At 41.0% G+C, this 18,805-nt stretch overlaps 1 protein-coding gene across 1 annotated transcript in view; it reads left to right on the forward strand.

The window, feature by feature from the left end:
* The window catches only part of CPAP (centrosome assembly and centriole elongation protein), a gene marked incomplete at its 5' end in the record, with an annotated part of 39,203 nt that overhangs the window by 4,118 nt on the left and 16,280 nt on the right, over window positions 1-18,805 (forward strand). The window contains 6 exons of the mRNA XM_080926544.1: window positions 2,768-3,055; window positions 6,478-6,589; window positions 8,382-8,484; window positions 8,595-10,215; window positions 12,330-12,462; window positions 18,581-18,746. Of these exons, the coding sequence (XP_080782670.1) occupies window positions 2,768-3,055; window positions 6,478-6,589; window positions 8,382-8,484; window positions 8,595-10,215; window positions 12,330-12,462; window positions 18,581-18,746 (2,423 nt within the window). The remainder of the gene's footprint in view (window positions 1-2,767; window positions 3,056-6,477; window positions 6,590-8,381; window positions 8,485-8,594; window positions 10,216-12,329; window positions 12,463-18,580; window positions 18,747-18,805) is intronic.

Below are 18,805 nucleotides of genomic sequence, written 5' to 3' on the forward strand. Positions count from 1 at the left end.
CCCACCCAGATTCTCACGTGGCTGGTTGGCTCTCTGACCTGCAGCGCAAAGTCTGATCTGTCTCTCATTGTATCATAGTGATTCTCTCTGTTCCTCTCTCCCAAGTCCTAGCCTGTGCAAATCTAAGGGTCCCGCCCATCTTCCTTTACCCAGTCATTGGCCGCTGGCGTCTTTATTGATTGATCAAAAACCAGTTGGGGACAAGGACCTTCAGAGTTTGCAGGCACAGATTCCCGATTGAATCACGGCATTAGAACCACTCCCCAATAGCTACCATATTCACAGCGGCTGCTGCTTTCCAGAGTTGAAAGTTTTATTTGAAAGACCAAATTATATCTTTAGCAACATAAACTGAGCTGCTTCCTTTGAGGTCACAGCTTTTATTCTTTTTGAGAAAATGTCTGTCAAAAATACAGGTTTAAATAATGATGGTTTGAGTGTTTCTCATTTTTGTAAATCAGAGTGTTGTTCCCTGCATGAGGGGCCTGTAGTTCAGCTTCACAGCCTCTTCATGGTTTACAAGAGGCATGAGCTATGTGTAAGTGCCGTTGCTCAAGGCTTGTGGTCTAACAGAATTAAATACATTTATTTAAATGTGTTTTATTTAATTAAAATTTAATAAAATTAAATGTATATATATTCATACATACATCTATTTTTGAGACAGGACCTCATTCTATAGCCCCATCTGGCTTGGAACTTGCTATGATAACCAGGCTGGTCTTAGATTGCTTATCATTTGAAAATTTAACGTATTTTGATTGTATCTACTCCCATACTCCATCTGACTGCACCTGCCACACCCTCCATGGGTCATTAGTTCAATTAGTGCTGCTTGTATATGTAAGAGTACAGGATCATTTACTGGAACACGGCAGCCTACCAGGGTCCGTCCACATGCCTGTGGGAAACTCACTCTTCTCCATGTGTGTGTGGCACATGCTTTTAATTCCAGCACTTGGGAGGAGAGGCAGGTAGGTTTCTGAGTTTGAGCCCAGACTGGTCTATAGAGCAAGTTCCAGGACAGCTAGGACTGTTAAATAATTTCTCAAAACAAAACAAAAACCTCAAAACATTAAAAAAAGAGTAGAAAATTCCCTCTCCTTTTTCTAGTAGCCATTTAGCAAAACAATAATATTGGTTTCTTTCCCATGGCATATAATCTCCCCAGAGATGAGCTCTTGACCAGGTTTACAGTATTATTAGACATCAGTTCCCTTCTATGGAGCAGGCTGCAAATTCAGTAAGAAAACAGTTAACCCGGAACAGTCATTCCTCTGTTGCACCACTGGGCGGGCACATTTCACCCGGCAGCTCAGTACTGTAGCATGTGGGTCCAGCACAGGTAAGGCAGGTGATGACTCTTCTCCCAGCGTCTATGAAAGCTTGGCGGCAGCATTTCTACATAGAAGGTAATAGCATTTCAAGCTGCGGCTGCACAGCGGTGTAAACACTGCTAACAGTACTGCTGTCCTTCCTTGAACTGAGGTTCCAGCAGGTTTCTAGGTAGACTTTGCTTTACCAATAGATAATTTGTAAAAATAATTTTAAGTTGGTAGCTTTCTTTAGAGGGTCTTGAAGACTTTTAAGGGTGAATAAATCATATTTTGGCTACCCTGGGATCTTTTATCAAAGAACTCTTTAGATTCAGCTGGAATGTCTGCCATTCAAAAATATTTAGATTCTGGGGTATGTGGGGAGGTAATACAGGAAAAAATGAAAAGTTGAAGCTGACAGTCTGGGGCACTGCCCTACTTTCTCGTTTTAGATGTGGGCTGGGGATGAAGTGGATGTGTAATAGGTAGAAGTGATTATTCTGTGTGCGTGTGTGTGCTTGTGTGCACGTGTGCACATGTGCATGTGTGTGTTTTGAGACAGGGTCTCATATTTCCCTGGCTGGTTCTAAGTTCAGTGTACAGCTAAAGATGACTTTGAAGTCCTTTTGCCTCATCTGTGTGCTGAGATTCTAGGTGCGCATCACCATGTCTGGTTTGACAAGGGCTGGGGATCCGAACACAGACTCTCTTATTCACGCCGGGCAAGCGATCTGCCAACCCTAGCAGCAGGGACCGTTTATTAACCACTTTTCTACGTGTCTGTATTCCAAATGTAGATGAGGCAATCAGGTGAAGAAGGCTGGCACCAGGATTTCATGGGCTGGTATGGCAAACAGGGCATCTAGTATGCCTTCCGTGCTCTGAGAAGTGATGTCCAGAGGGATGCACAGAGCCCAGCTGATGTAAACAAAATAGACAAAAGCAGCATACATTTGGAAACTAAAAAGTCAGACATAATCCTGTTATCCAACAACATGAAAGTTTTAGGATTAATCTGAAGGAGGAATGATTACTCACTGGTCATTAGTCATAATGGCAGCTCAGATAGTTTGTATAGCTGCTAACTGCACTGTTTTGCCCCCATGCCTGCCTGTCCCTGCCTGTCCCTGCCTGTCCTTGGACAACAGAGTTGACAGCTGCCAAGGTGTTTTCACAGGTGACCCAGGAATGGTGCCTTCTGAGTGTACTGTAACTGTGACATCTTCAGTCTGTATAGAAAATCTAGTATAAATATTCTCTAACCTTAAAGTATGTGACATTTATTTACTTTGGATTTTAAGGTTTTGTTCTTTCGTTAAATGATGTACTAATATGGAGAAAAATATTATTATTTTGGAAATGACTTTGTGGGGTGAAGGGTCACTTTTGCATAAAAGTCAAAGCATTGTAGGGTGGTCTGAGCTTTGTTGATTCTGTTTTTCATTTGTAAGGTACGTTTCTGCCTGATGATCAGAGCCTGAAGCATCTATCTACAGGAGATTTAGCCTCAGGGGAGAAGGCCACCCTGCCATCACACAGCTACCCAAATCCAACAACCCAAGAAAACTCCCAAGCTTCCAACATTTTACCCAATGAACAAAGTAACTTCTGTAGAGCTACTCAACAAGATTCTGTTTTAACTTCAAAAAATGCTTCTGATTTGTTTTATGAGTTGCAATATCAAGAAGCACATGTGAAAAGAAATGATGTAAAGGAGGACGTCCCTAACCATCTTCCAGGTGAGTCACAACTCTGAGGAGGGCCTTCCATCGAATTGTACCCCATCTTCGGCTGCTTTACTTAGAAGGTGCCCCGTGGTGCACAGTACTGACCCTGAGCTGCGTCTTCGTTCTCATTCCCGCCTCAGACTTCACAGAGGCATGGGGTCTTCAAAGAGGGAGACAGCGAGTTCTTCATCAAGTGTTTTTGAGAATTTGGGGCTGATAAAAAATTCTTTGTAATAGCTTTGGCAGTGAGAGCCGGCCAGCTGCAGGTCAGCGGTGACACGTGAAAAACAGGGTTGTCTTTGTTGCTTCTGTGTCCCCAGCAAGGAGACATATTTCTGCCAGGGAATTGGTTTTACTGTTTGATGGTAGCAAATTCCTGAGCTCACTTGGCTTTTCTGATGTGTTTTCTCTACTTTCTCTCTTCTATATGTGTGTGTGTGTGTATGTGTGTGTGTGTGTGTGTGTGTGTGTGAGAGAGAGAGAGAGAGAGAGAGAGAGAGAGAGACAGACAGACAGACAGAGACGGACGGGGCCGGCAGGTGAAGGAGAGAATTTAGAACATTACACATGCTAGATCAGTGCTTTACCACAGTGTCACACTTCTCTAGCTAGTCTTTTTTCCTTCTCCATTCTAATGTATGCCGTGCGTGTGTATGCATGTGCATGTTGGTGTTGGGAATCATCCCCATATTCATTATTTCATTAAGGAGTCTCAGCCACAGTCAGACTCTCCAGCGTGGCCAGCCCTGCTCTGGGGTCAGTTGTCTGCCTTCTGAGGCTAGACTCATTAGGCTTATCACCATTGCTACCCAGCACTCAATGGGACTCTGGAGCTCCGGGTTCCAGTCCTCATGCTAGTGTCGGTGAGAGCTGTAATCACTGAGCCGTCTCCACTCCAGCAGTCTTCAGAACAAAGCAGCCGAGCTTCCTGTCCCCCTTCCTTTTCTTTACAGTTTTGTCATTATGGGTATCATATGATACTGCGTTCTTTCCTGTTTAACTTGGAAATTTCTTATGGTATGTTCTGTAATCATCATTATTATAATAACCATCAGATAATACCTCTATTTAATACTTTTTATAGAGTCAAAATTATTTTCAGCATTTCTAAAAATTAAATTGAATGTATTTGCATGAATCTGTTTTTGTAGTTTGTGTCACAGAAAACAGCATAATAAAAAGAGTCTGTAGTCAGCATTTAGAATTAGGCCCCTTTATCTAATGCTTTCTTTCCAACCTAGAAGAAGTCACTGACATGGGAATGTTAAATGTCCTTTCTTATTTGTTTGTTTGGTTGTTGTTGTTTGTGTTTTTTGAGACAGGGTTTTTCTGTAGGCAGGCCCTGGCTGTCCTTGACCTCACTTGTTGTAGACCAGGCTGGCCTAGAACTCATGACCTCTGCTTCTCAAGTGTTGGGATTAAAGGTTATGTGCCACCATACCTGCTCCTTTCCTTCTTTTTATACTGTGTAGGTTCTTTTTATTTTGGAAAATTTCAAATATCCAGAAAAATTGAAAGATCACCTCAGTGATTATGGGGTTAATATGTTGCATATTTACATTGTTGATACATATAGTAATATGCATATATATATATATATATATATATATATATATATATATATATATAAATCTGTGTCTGTGTGTGTGTATCATTTGCTGAACATTTTATTGTAGGTAGTATTCAGGCATCATATGCTCTAGTTGAAGTATTTTATTATATATGAAATACAAATTAGAATGTATGTATATTCTATACATTGATTATATATAAGGAAGTTAATGTCCGAGCCTATTTTGGGAATTTCTTCTATTTGCCCCCAAAACGATCTTTTACAATTTAAAATAATACTTACTTGTATTTCATGTATGTAAGTATTTGTTTGTATATATATGTAGGTGCCATATATATGCAGACCCAGTGCCCGAGGAAGCCAGAAGAGGGCATTGGATCCCTCAGAACTGGATCACCCAACTTACAGGAGGTTATGAGCTGCCATGTAGGTACTGGAACCAAACCCAGGTCTTCTGCCAGAGCAGGAAGTGCTTTTAACTAAAGAACCATCTTGCTAGCCCCTTAAAGTAGCTTTTAAAAAATGAGGATCCAATCAAATTTCTGCATTGCATTTGGTTGTTGTAACTTTATAAACATCCCTACTTCCATTGTTGTTGTTTTTTGAGACAGGGTCTCTTTATAGCCCTTGCTGTCCTGGTCCTATAGACTAGGCTGGCCTTGAATGCAGAAGTCTGACTGCCTCTGCCTCCTGAGTGCTGGGATCAAATGTGTGCACCACCTACAACAGCAACATACTTAATGTAGCGAGACCTTGGAATCAATGCAAAACCCCTCAGACAGTCATCTCAGTTAAACAGGGTTGGTTTATTGAACATTCTCCTCAAGACTGATGGATCAGGGCCATGGACCAGACTCAGGAGCTGATTGTGGGCTCCAAATATTTCTTAGGGCCATTTTATTAAGGAAAACCCATGATGAGCTCAGCAGGAAGCTCTGCCTGGTAGTTGGCTCTGACTCAAGCTAGTTTGGCTAGCTGCACAGAACAGTTCTAACTGACCTTTATTCTAATTAGTCCTAAATCGAGCTTACAAGCTTATAGTTGTGGAGTTTTTTTTTTTTAAAGATTTATTTATTTATTTAACGTATATGAGTACACTGTATCTGTCTTCAGACACAGCAGAAGAGGGCATCAGATCCCATTACAGATGGTTGTGATCCATCATGTTGTTGCTGGGAATTGAACTCAGGACCTGGAAGAGCAGTCAGTGCCCTTAACCACTGAGCCATCTCTCCAGCCCCCCAGTTGTGGAATTCTTAAGATTAATAAACCTCAGAACATAACAGGGTATGTGGTTAAAGCTGTTTTTCTGCATGAGCAACACTATGAAATGACTGGCAGACATGGAACAAGATGGCTGCAGCTATGCTGGTGAACAGGCTTAAACACTTACTTTTAAAAGACAATTCTGGAAGACTGTCATGTATGTTAATTATCTTAATTGTAGTTTTATAATTTTTCTTTATTAAAAATCCTTGAATTTTCTAATTTTTTTGGCATAAGCTTTCTTTTTTTTTTTCTTTTCTTTTTTTTTTTTTTGGTTTTTGAGATAGGTTCTTACTATATATCCTTGGCTGGCTTTTAATTTATTGATGTATTCCTGTCTCTGCCTCCCAGGTGCTGGGGTTACAGATGATGTCAGCCTACTTGGCTACATTTTAAAAAAACTTTCTTTTTGCTTTTGTGGTTCTGGGGATCAAATTTAAGGTTTGTGTTTACTAGGCAAGTGATCTACATTAGGCTAAATCCAAGGCCCTATGTACTATATTTAATTAAATATTTTAGTAACTTGTGATGATCTTATGTCTTAAAACTTTATTCTGAAGTTTTTGAACTAAGTTGTTCCTAATTTTTATTCTAGGGGAAGGTGTTTTGCCACATTGGGAAAAGAAGATGGGGAAGAGTCAGGAAGGGAAGGATGTGAACTTACAAAAAAGTGGAGATTCCTCAGGAGTTGTTAATATTGAAGAAAGGTACGACTCATACTCAGAGTACTAAGACATGAACCACCTGGTGTTTTCCTAATTGAGCACTGTGCTCTAGAGATCTGTGCTTTTTTGTTTCTCTTGAATGTGCCTCAGAGCTTTAGGTTGATGACATAACCCATTGCATATGACTAAGAGACAGAGGTTGGGAAATACGGACAGTTCAGGTAGTCATGACATTGTATTGGAAGAACTGTGAAGTTTTCTCACTTAACAACAAACACACACACACCTCAAGCTTGCAGTCCTAGCCCTGAAGCTTACACAGCAGAATCTGAAGACAGCCTGAATAAACAGGGCGCCTTGATGTGCTTCTCCTATTTAAAACCATGTTGCCTTATAGTTAAATACAATCATGGAAAAAGGAAAACCAGGTGCTGAAATTTCGCATCTGGTGTCAGTTACAAATTATATTTGCATCATTAGTTAACATTAGGGAAATTAAGAAATACTGTTTTAACTGGGCAGTGGTGGTGCTTGCCGTTGATCCCAGCACCCTGGAGGCAGAGGCAGATGGAGCTTTAATGAGTTCTAGGCCGGCCTGGTCTATACAGCAAGTTCCAGGTGGCCAGGGCTACACAGAGAAACCTGCCTTCAAACCCAAAAGTAAAAGAAGTATTTCAAAGAAAAAGTATTTTAAAATAGTTTATTCTTTTATGTCTTTGAATTTCTTTTTTTGTTTTTTAATTAATTAATTAATTTTATAAAATATTATAGCTCACAAAATTTGTTACATAATAATAAATGATGAATACACAATTAAAAAATTTTTTTTTCTTTTTATTTTTTTCTAAGAAGGACTGAGGCTTCCACATTTTGGCCTTCCTTCTTTTTGAGCTTCATAAGGTCTGTCAGTTGTTTCTTGGGTATTCAGAGCTTTTTGGGCTAGTATCCACTTATCAGTGAATGCATACCATGTATGTTCTTTAGTGAGTGGGTTACCTTACTCAGGATGATATTCTCTAGTTCCAGCCATTTGCCTAAAAATTTTGTGAGGTCATTGTTTCTAATAGCTGAGTAGTACTCCATTGTATAATACTACCACTCTTTCTGTATCCATTCTGGCTATTATAAATAAGGCTGCTGTGAACATGGTGGAGCATGTGTCCTTATTGTATGTTGGAGCAGCTTTGGGGTATATGCCCAGGATTGGAATAGCTGGGTCTTTGAATTTCTTCAGGTTATCTTTGAATTTCTAATATATATGTTATAGGCCAGATAACTTCTGATTATGACTTTACTTGACAACCTTTCTTAATTTAAAAATATATACTTAATATTATTTAAACTATGTTTAAGGTTAAATAATGACTATGTTACTTTATACAGTGAATATGTCTGCAATCAGTGGATGGAGCTTGGAAGGGTACTTTAGTAACCCAAGTCCTATGCAGTTACTTTTTTAAAAATTTTGCAGGGATAGAGAAGGGTTGTAGATTTCATTAGGTTTCAGAGGGGAAGGTAAATGGAGATCTTTTTGCTTATTTTGTTTCAATTTTATTTTCTTTCTGCTCTGTGTGCAGGTCATAGGATGAGTTGTGGGTGTCAGTTCTTCCCTTTACTGTAGGTTCTGGTTTTGAACTTGGGTCTCAAAGTTGTTTTGTTCTGGGAATTGAACCAGGGTCTAGTACATTTGAGGCCTGTGCTCTGTTGAACTCTAACCTGGTATCTGGTCCTGGAAAATGTTAGCCTATGGTGTAGGCTGAGGTATTGACTGTTACACTGAGTATAAATGTTCACATTGTAAGTAGGGTGTTGATGACTTGGTTTTTATGACTAGGCCGATCAAAGCTGCCATTAGAGAGAAGCAGCAGACATTCGAGGACTACTTAGAAGAGCAGATCCGTCTGGAAGAACGAAAGCTGAGACAGAAGCAGCTGCGGGTGAGCCGATTGCTGTTGCCATAGCTACCATTCTTCAGGGAGACTGGCTTTGGAAGTGACTGAGGTGACTTGTATATGCGAATTAATTAGATTTTGTCTTTTTACTTTAGGAAGCAGAAGGACCCTTGCTAACGAAAACGAAACCCAAGCAACCATTTTTAAAACGAGGAGAAGGTTTAGCTAGGTTTACTAATGCTAAATCTAAGTTTCAAAAGGGGAAAGAAAGTAAGCTAGCAAGTACCCAGAGCCCGTCAGAGGACCTGTCCGTGTCTAAAGCAGACAGACAGCACTTGCAGAGGAAAACTGCCCTCATAAGTAAAGACCTGTGTGCAGACACCCCCACTGTTAAAAAGGACGGGAAAGCTAGAGCCAAGGCTGGCTCGGCCTCACTCAGGCAGAAACCCAAAGTGACCAAGACCAGTATGAGGGACAGTCTCTCCCCACCAGGACTGAAAGTACAGACGGGGAAGAAATGTGATGGACAGTTTAGACACCAGGTCAAAGTAGAAAGAAATACACACACTAATAATAAGGAAAATGTGCCTGTAAGCATAAAGCCCTGGGATGCCGGCTGCAGGATGTGGAATAAGACACAGGGGAGAGAGAGGATTCCTCTTTCCACAGGGCCTGCTGGATGTGTGGTCTCCAGGACCCTGATACGTGAGACAGACAGAGAGACAGAATCTCCCCTTGATATTTCTCTTCAGAAAAAATTAGAGAACTGGGAGCGAGAAAAAGAAAAGGAAAACTTGGAGTTAGATGAGTTTTTATTTTTGGAACGGGCTGCTGATGAAATATCATTTTCTAGTAATTCCTCATTTGTACTGAAAATCTTAGAAAGGGATCAACAGATCTACGAAGGTCACAGGCTGTCTTCTACTCCTGTGAAAGCTGTGCAGCCTCAGAAGGCACAGCAGGCAGGTCCTGGGGCCCAGAGTAGCCACAGTGAGGTTCCCCATCACGGTGTTGCACGTGAGAGTGGGTGCGAGGCCATGCTCTTGTCTCGAGGTTCAGGGTCACCTGATGGCTTGAGGGAACTGTCCTGTAACCTTAGTCAGAAAGCCTTCCAAACCAGCACTTCTGAGACCCACAGCCAATGGGATGCAAGGGAGGATGGTGGTGCCCACAGCGACAGCAGCACTGAGTCTGAGGAGCAGCATGACATTACCATCAACCCGTCCACTGAGGCTGGGGACAGGCTCTTCAGCAACAGAGAGGACAGTCCACAAGTCTGTGATGCCAAAGGACCTTTTAGGGACACTGGGGCTCTAGAAGATAAATGGAGAGATGCAGACTTGGACCTGTCTGATAAAGAGTGTTGCAGTGACGAGTCTGTCACAGTTGAAAGCCTGAACAATGAAGCACTGGTGCCACCGAGACTGCCCTCCGCCCAAGACAGGGGTCCAATTGACTTCGATGATGAAAGATCTTGGACAGACATTGAGGAGAGTCCGAATGAACATGGTGTGACTGCCAGACAGGAAGTTAAATATGGTACACCCCAGACACAGTGCCACAGCAAGAGTGAAGGATGTATTCTGGACAGAACAATAAAAAGGAAGATTGCACCAGTCAAGAAGGGAGAAGAATTCAGCAAGTCTGACAGGAGCGCAAGTCCTCCTCCATCTGACTTGATGGTAAAATTCTTCCCTTCTTTGAAACCAAAGCCAAAATTAGATTCACACTTAGAAAATGAACCCAAGTTAAACCTGAGTCAAGATCAACCACCAGGTAAGTCAAGGCATGAGAAAATGTTACAGGGGTGTGCCACTACACTGTTGTTGTTTTGACTGTGCACATAGTTTTCCTGCACTTTATCTTTGGCAGTCAGGTTGCCAGCACACCACTCGTGTCCTTTGGGGCATTAAGGTTAAATATGAACATGGCCATTCTGCAACAGCGGATCTGATAACCTAATGTGGGTCCTGAATGGACAGAAGGACTTCAGGGTGACACTGTACTATTTTGCTGTGCTGCTACCCAGAATGAAATTCATTCTTAAAATAATTCCTGGAATTTTCTATTAAATATATGTGGCTTGTAGTTGACTGCTAGAAACTGAAACTGAGGAATTTCAAATTGTTGATAAAGTGTGGAGTGTGTGTGTGTGTGTGTGTGTGTGTGTGTGTGTGTGTGTGCTATACAATTATATTTTTCCTTCTCTAGACTTGACTTTTCATCATGAAATAAACATTACCATTTATTGCATTTATACATTCTTAAATAATTTTACGTGCAGAAAAATAAATATATGTATATATATGTATGTGTTAAAATATTATTACTACTTCTTAAAGCCATTTTCCCATAAATTTATTTAAAATACAAAAGAGTGTGTGTGTGTGTGTGGTCTGTAACCACCTGCATGAGTGCTGGGAACCAGTTCAGATCCTCTGGAAGGGTGGCAAATGCTCTTACTGGCTTCGCCATCTCTCCCAGCTCTTTGTTTGTGGTAACATTTTAAGAGTGCCCTAACACATAAACTCAAATGTGCAGGAAATTTGAATGCTTGAAAGTGGAACAGGGCAAAGCATGTATAATTAAAATTTTCAAAGGTAAATTCCATATCATTTTTGGGTTTTTTTTTTTGCAGACACTTTTTCTATGTACTTTTATTGTGATATTGACATGTATTACAATGTTCTCTCTACAACATACTTTTATCTTGTTGTATAGACCAGATGCATTTTTCAGGAGGGCAGGGCTAAGTGATAACTGGATTAGGATTGTTGAACTCAAAGGTGAAGTATTCACTGTTTTGGGACTAGAGAGATGACTCAGTTAAGGACACTGCTGTTCCTACAAAGAATCCAAACGCAGTTCTCATCACCCACATGAGGTGGCTCACAGCTGTTTGAAACTCTAGCTCCAGTTCTGATGCCACCTGCCTCCGTGGTACCACACTCCCATGTATATATCTTCATGCAGACACATATGGATATATAATTTTAAATGATAAATATTCTCAAACTTTAGCTATTTACTTTTTATATAGCAAACTTATTAAGAAAAAAAGATTTTGCAACCCCTGCACCCCACGTGTGTGTGTGTGTGTGTGTGTGTGTGTGTGTGTGTGTGTGTGTGTATGTGTTAGAGAGAGGATGTTGACCAATTCAGTAGCCTGGCCTGGGCTTTCTGTGTACCCCAAGCTGCCTTTGAAGTTGGAATCCTTTCCCCTTGATTTCCAGAGCGCTAGGATCACAAGTGTGTGCCCATGTCCAGCTGGTTGTTTCTTTGTTTACACTTGGTTTGGGTGTTGATTGGCTTTTCAGACTTCATGGGAATTAATTCATATTCTACACTTGATAGTCTTTTTAAAGGATATTAATTAAGCTGTTTCTTTTTACCTGTATCACTCCTTTGTTGGTCTGGAACTCACTATGTAGACCAGCTGCCTTTGAACCTAGAGTAATCCTGCCTCTGAGGCTGCAGCTTACAGCTGTCCAACCCTAGTTCTTTTTTTTTTTTAATTTTTATTTATATATTATTATATATAAGTCTACTATAGCTGTCTTCAGACACACCAGAAGAGGGCATCAGAGCTCATTACAGATGGTTGTGAGCCACCATGTGGTTGCTGGGAATTGAACTCAGGACCTCTGGAGGAGCAGCCAGTGCTCTTAACCACTGAGCCATCTCTCCAGCGCCCCCTCCCCCAGTTCTTTCTTAAGGTTAAACTATTTGCTTTTAGAAAGCCAGATCTCTTTTGTTCCCTTCTCTGCTGCCGAAGTTTCTCTGCTGCTGTAGTATAACAGCACAGGTCAGTGGCAAACCTTCTTGGCTGTTGCATTCATAGATGGCTAGTGTTTGGTTGTCAAGTTCAGAATTTATGGTCTGTTTTATAGGTGACAGTGTTCGATCTCAGATTTTAAGAGAGAAAGTTATTGAACTGGAATCAGAAATAGAGAAATTTAAAGCTGAGAACACATCTTTAGCTAAACTTCGTATTGAACGAGAAAGTGCCTTGGAAGAACTGAGGTAAGTTTTTGTCTACGAGAAGAGAAAAATATAATGATTTAATTGTTTTTTTTAAAACTATGTTCAAAGTTTTGATTGCTTGTAAGAAATATAAATGAAGAGGGCACATTTCTGTTGTTATCAATACACTTTTAATTAAGGGGATATAGCTTAGTTGCTAGAATGCTTACCGTCCATGCGTGAGGAGTCATACGTTTGGGTCCCCAGCACCCATGAACTTGATGTGTGGCAGCAGAACCCCAGGATTTGGGAGTAGATGGCTGGAGGATCAGAAGTTCAAGGTTACCCTCAGCTATATAGTGCATTCAAGACCAGCCTGGATTAAATGAGGACCTGTCTCAGAAAATGTATTTTAATTAAATGAAATGACCTAGTTTAGCCACACACTAAAGGGAATTTTTAGTGGTAAGATAAGTTGAAATTCAGAAATCAGTTTGTAGTTCTGAACTCAGTGGCAACTGGCTGACATGGTATTTCCCGGGCTGTTGTAACAAATCACTGTGACTTGGGCACCAACAGAAATTGTGTTTCTAGAAGCTGGAAGGCTGAAGTCCAGACCTCTAGCTGGGCTTTTTTACCCACTCACCCCCTGGTGGCTGAGGCAGTCCCTGCTGGTCCTTATTGGCCTGAGTACCGCCGAGGCCTCTGTGGTCTCATGGCCACTTTCTCTCTTGTTTTGTAACTTCATGCAGTGTTTTCTTCTGCCTGTCTGATTCTCTGTCTAGGCAGCACCCACCCTTACCTTTCTTATTTATTTATTTAACTTCTGAGCCTCCCAATATAGTCAGAACTGCTCAATGGCTGAATCTCCAAATGTGAGGCTGTGAGTTCAGTCTCCAGTATTGTAAAACAAACAAACAAACAAATGAAGAAAAAAAGGTGGGTGAGCCACTGTAAAAAAAATAAAATTAAATCAATAAACAAACCAAAAAGGCTGGGTGACATAGCTCAGAACATTTATTTAATATTAAGAGTGAGGACTTCTGATCAGCTGGAACCAAAACACTGTGTATGCATTCCCAAAGTCTAAACACTCAAGGAGGTTTAGTCAGAGCTTCAAATGAACATGATTAATTAACCCTTTAATGACACACATTGTACACTTACGTCAAACTAATCATCCTGTGCTTGTCAATCACAGTGATGATTATGGTGTGCGCTTGTACATGTGTATGTACGAGTTGTAGCGTTCTGTTTTAACTTCACCACTTTGTATAGCAGCCAAACAAACAGCGCAAACTCTAGCACTTATATTAAGTGCATTAAGAGGGTAAAAGTAATATATTGCTGTAATGTATAAATGTTTTTGATAAAACAGTTTTTATTTTATAAAGTTATTATTAACACTAAATCTGTACCTCCAAACTCTTACGAATAATTTAATCAAATAGTCTACATGAACTCAGAGGATCTGTGTGGAACTTTTTATCCATCTTACAGTATTCCCTTGTGCAAATCATGACTTTTACTTTGCTGAATTTTCTTTTGAGTTGTTTTGTTCATTTGTTTTTAATTTTTTTCTCCTAGCCTGTCACTTTCTTGTTTTTCAACAATATTGGATGATACTGTGCCTAGCATGTTAGGGCCATTATACCTCAGGAATAGCACTTGAATTAACTATGTAATCACAGTGCGCTCATCTCTTAAGACTGTCCAAATTTGGGTCTAGTGAGAAACATGAAAGTATGCTGGTACATAAAGAGTTGAGCTTAAAGCAGCCTTGTATGAAACACTGACATGTTTTAATTGTATTCCAAGAACAATTAGAATTGTCCAGAGATACTTTATATTACTTTCCAATTCATCATTATTTTCTCCAAGATCCTTTGGAAGAAATTTTTATAAAAGGAGGAGCAGTATGCTGTTTTACATTACTTAAAAATGCCAGTTAATTGCCTTGGAAAAGGACACTAGAAACAATAACACTGAACTGTATAAACACAACATTAAAATATACACGAACTACTTTTGAGGTAAGCTGGCTACCTTCGTTGTTTCTCATATACATATAAAAGCAATGTTTAAACTGGGGTTTAAGCATTAAAAATTCACATGGCCTAACCCCTCATTACATAGAATTTTTCAGAAATTGAAGTCAATCATTAAACAAAATTGGAGGTCAGGGCATATTCACAGTGTTATGCTGAAAAAAAAAACTGCTAATTTTTCTATCATTTCATATATGTGTATATTTCAGTCAGATTTAACAATTTAAGAGTGTGAATATACTTTATTATTACTGTTTATGTCTGTGACCACTCAAGCACTTTGCAAAGTGTCTTAGTCAGGGTTTCTATTCCTGCACAAATGTCATGACCAAGAAGCAAGGTGGGGAGGAGAGAGTTTATTCAGCTTACACTTCCACACTGCTGTTCATCACCAAAGGAAGTCAGGACTGGAACTCAAGCAGGTCAGGAAGCAGGAGCTGATGCAGAGGCCATGGAGGGATGTCACTTACTGGATTGCCTCCCCTGGCTTGCTCAGCCTGCTTTCTTATAGAACCCAGGTCTACCAGTCCAGGGATGGCACCACCCACAATGGACTGGGACTTTCCCCCTTGACCACTAGTTGAGAAAATGCCTTACAGCTGGATGTCATAGAGACATTTCCTCAAGGGAGGCTCCTTTCTCTGTGATAGCTCCAGCTTGTGTCAAGTTGACACAAAGCCAGCCAGTACACAAAGAAACTGGGTATTTTAGGATGGGGCCCTATGCATACAAGCGAAGTGTCCCTTTATAGCATCCCAAGAAAAGGGACGCTTTATAATCATAAATTACCACAATACACTGTTTAAAATATATTAAATTTGAATAAAAATATGTAAATCAAAAAGGCGGTGGCTCAGACTTGTAATCCCAGCCCTGAGGAAGCTGAGGCAGGAGGATGCCACAAAGGCTATTGTGGGTAAGAGAATGACAGAAGGAGACTCTGTGTCAACCCCTGTGCCCTGAACAAACAAGCAGAAACAACCCCCCAGATGTGCCTTTCCCATGTGCTTGGTTTTAGTCGTACCAGTTTCAGGAACTGCTTTGTTCTGGTCAGACAAGTTACTTGGCATGATTTCATTTATTTTAGATTGCTGAGATCGTTTCTCGGCCTACAGATGGTGATGGTCCTTTATGGTAGGAATGCTCTGTTCGTAGTTGAGAAGGATGCACCTTTTACAGTTGGGTAGTGCTCTCTATGGCAATTAGGTTTAATTGGTGTATGGATTAACCCTTGAGGGAGGACAAAGGTATGCTTTAACCTAGGGGTAGGATGCATTCTTTGTATTCATTTTTACTCTTCTTGAGATTATAACCTAATTACAACATTTCTCCCTTCCCTTTCTCTCCTCCGTCCAAACACTTTTCTACCCGCCTTGCTCTCTTTTCAATCCATGGCCTCTTTTTTCATTGTTATTGCATTCATATGTATATGTGTATACATGTGCATATGTATATGTGTATGCTTGTGCATTCCTGAATACAACCCGCTCAGTCTGTGTAATGTTTGTGTCTGTGTTTTCAGGGCTGACCATTTGGTATTGGATAACTAACTGGTGTGCTTTTCCGGGGGAAGACAGTTTTTCCTGCTCTCAGGATCACATTTCCAGTAGTTACGTTGGTGAGACTGTTAGGAGACAGTGTCACAACAGACTCTCTGATCCTCTGGCTCCCAGTCTCTCTGCTCCCTTTCCTCAGTGCTCCCTGAGCACTGGGTGCTAGAGTGATGGTGGATGTGTCCACTGGGGCCGGAGTCCGCCATGCTGTGGTTTGATTAGCTGTGGTTTTCTGTCGTGGTCTCTGACTTACTTCTTGAGCTGCCTTGTAGAACAGTGTCTGTGGTGTTCCAGATATGAGAATATGCATGGATTTCTGACCCACAGAGCAGTTTAATTTCAGACCCTAGCTCCCTGGGAGATACGAAATTCTTTTCCAAAGCAAGACTATGGTGCAGATTTTAGTTTATGTTTCTTGTGCATTATAAGCCGTGAGAACTGAAACTCCCAGATAGTGCTGGGAGCATGTGTGTGCTAGAGTTTGCCGAGCCTCTTCCTTGTCTGTGAGACTGGGTAGCACATGAGGGTATTCTGGTTGTTGTTATGCCATTGCTCTGGATGTCTACACTTTACAAGGTTTCTGTGTTAAAGACTATTTCAATTTACATTTACTCCCGGGTGTGGTGGTTCAAGCCTTTAGTCCCAGCACTTGGGAGGCAGAGGCAGGTTGATTTCTGAGTTCAAGGCTAGCTTGGTCTACAAAGTGAGTTCTAGTGGTACACAGAGAAACCCTGTCTCAAAAACAAAACACAATTTGTGTGTGTGTGTTACACAGGCATGTGGGAGTCAAATGTCAACATTCAGGAGTTGGATTTTTCTTTCTCTGTGGGTTCTGGGGATCAGTCTCAATTGTCAGCACCCCATGAACTGAGTGATCTCACCTGCCTGTAGGGCTCCATTTTCTCCTGCTGTTCTAGTGTTGGGTCACCTTGGAGAGCAGCTGGGTACCTGTTGCTTTAGTCCTTTGTAGAGCAGCAGGAGAGTGCTGGGTCTAGAGAGGTGAGCATCCAGCATTTCCATAGGAGCTTCTCCTGGCGTCCTGTGGGCAGCTGTAGGGACTGTGCCGTCCACCCTTGGTGTCCTACGGTACAATGCTGAGGAAAACGTGAGGCCATGTGTACTGGTCAGCCCCACACCTCACTGAGGGCAGGAAGAGCCGGGCTGATGCTTCCTCATCTTCTGCCTTAGTTTGTTTAGGTGAAAGGACAGTTTCTCAGTTTTCTGCTCCACCATCTTTCCTGATAGAGTTTCTGTTCTTCTTTTCTAAAACTTTTAAAAAGTATGAATTCTAAAATATGCTTTGCCCTAGAGAGTAGAAATAAAGAATTAAAGAGCAGCATTAACCCACTTAACAGAGAAACTCAGTTAGTGTATATGTTCCTGAGATGAGTTTAAAAATAAGATGCAGAATAGTATCTTGTTAATTTCTAATGAAAAAAATCTGGATTTTTACAATTATATCTTGTAACTATATACTTATTTTAAAAGTAGGTTTGTGGGCTTGCAAGTTGGCTCCGTTAGTAAAGGCATTTCTGCCAAGCCTGCCCCAGGACCCTCACGGTGGAGAGAGACCAGTCAGGTGCTGTGTACATGTGTACCCATACAACACGCACGTACAATTAAACATATTAGAATGTAACTTAAAAATAATAGTGGATAGAAAGTAGTAACTTAATTAAAATGTCTTTCCTCACATTAACTTTTCGAATTCTGTACTTCATTAGAATTATACTTTGTAAGAACATTGAAATCATAAAAGGATTTAGGGATTATTAGAAATGAGAAAACAGCTTCGTGGGTCTGTGTTTTTAAGGGAGAGGGCCACAGCTCCAGCCCAGCAGCCCAGTTCTGAGGCTTCCTTAAATGTCCTTGTTAATCCACTCTGTAAGCACCACTGCGTGAGTGCACTCCAGTCATCCACATTAATTACAATTTTAAAAAGTAATTTTACATTTGTTACTGTGTGTGCCAAAGACAACCTTATGTTTCTTGTATTTTTTCTAAGCGTGGAATGTGGCATTCATTATCTTTGTCACTGTTTGTGTGTCAAGTATATGTTGTGAGGTTCATGTGTGACATGGTACCAGTGTGGTCAGAGGACAGTTTTCAGGACTATCTCTACCATGGGATCCAACTCAGGGATTTGTGCAGTAAGTCCTTTCACCTGAGGAGCCATCTTGCTGTCCCTCTTACTGTCTGCCTTTCCCATTGCACTGTAAGAGGCTGTGGCTTCCCACTTTCTAGATTCACAGCGGGCACCTAGTAGATGCTCAATGGATGGACGTTAGGGCAAGTGAACTGGCCAAGCTTTGAGGCCAGATCATAGGTTGATTTACTTATTTACTTATTTTTTTTTTAGCACTGGGGATTATAACTCAGTGCTTTTTTGTTTTAGCTTGTGATGGTGGGTCTCACTGTGTTCCTCGGGTTAGGGGTTGAAACTTTCTGAATTTAAGGGATTCTGCATCTGCCTTTGGCCACCCAATGCTAGGAATGAAGGAATATATCATCACACTTGGGTGCACATAGGTCATTATTCCCAGACTGTCCCATGACAATGTGGCATGTTTATTGAAGGAAAGAAATTGCTGACTTTGAGCAACAAAAAGCAAGAGAGCTGGCTCGGATAGAAGAGTATAAAAAGGAGGAGACAAGGAAACTACAGAAGGAGCGCAGAGTCTTCGAGAAGTACACAGCAGCTGCAAGAACATTCCCAGATAAAAAGGAGCGAGAAGAAATACAGGTACCTGGCTCTATACCACACTCTGGGTTAATAAAGACAGCAGTCTCATATGAGTCCCA

Source organism: Micromys minutus, assembly GCF_963924665.1.
Source record: "Micromys minutus genome assembly, chromosome: 12".
In the NCBI taxonomy this organism is placed as follows: domain Eukaryota; kingdom Metazoa; phylum Chordata; class Mammalia; order Rodentia; family Muridae; genus Micromys; species Micromys minutus.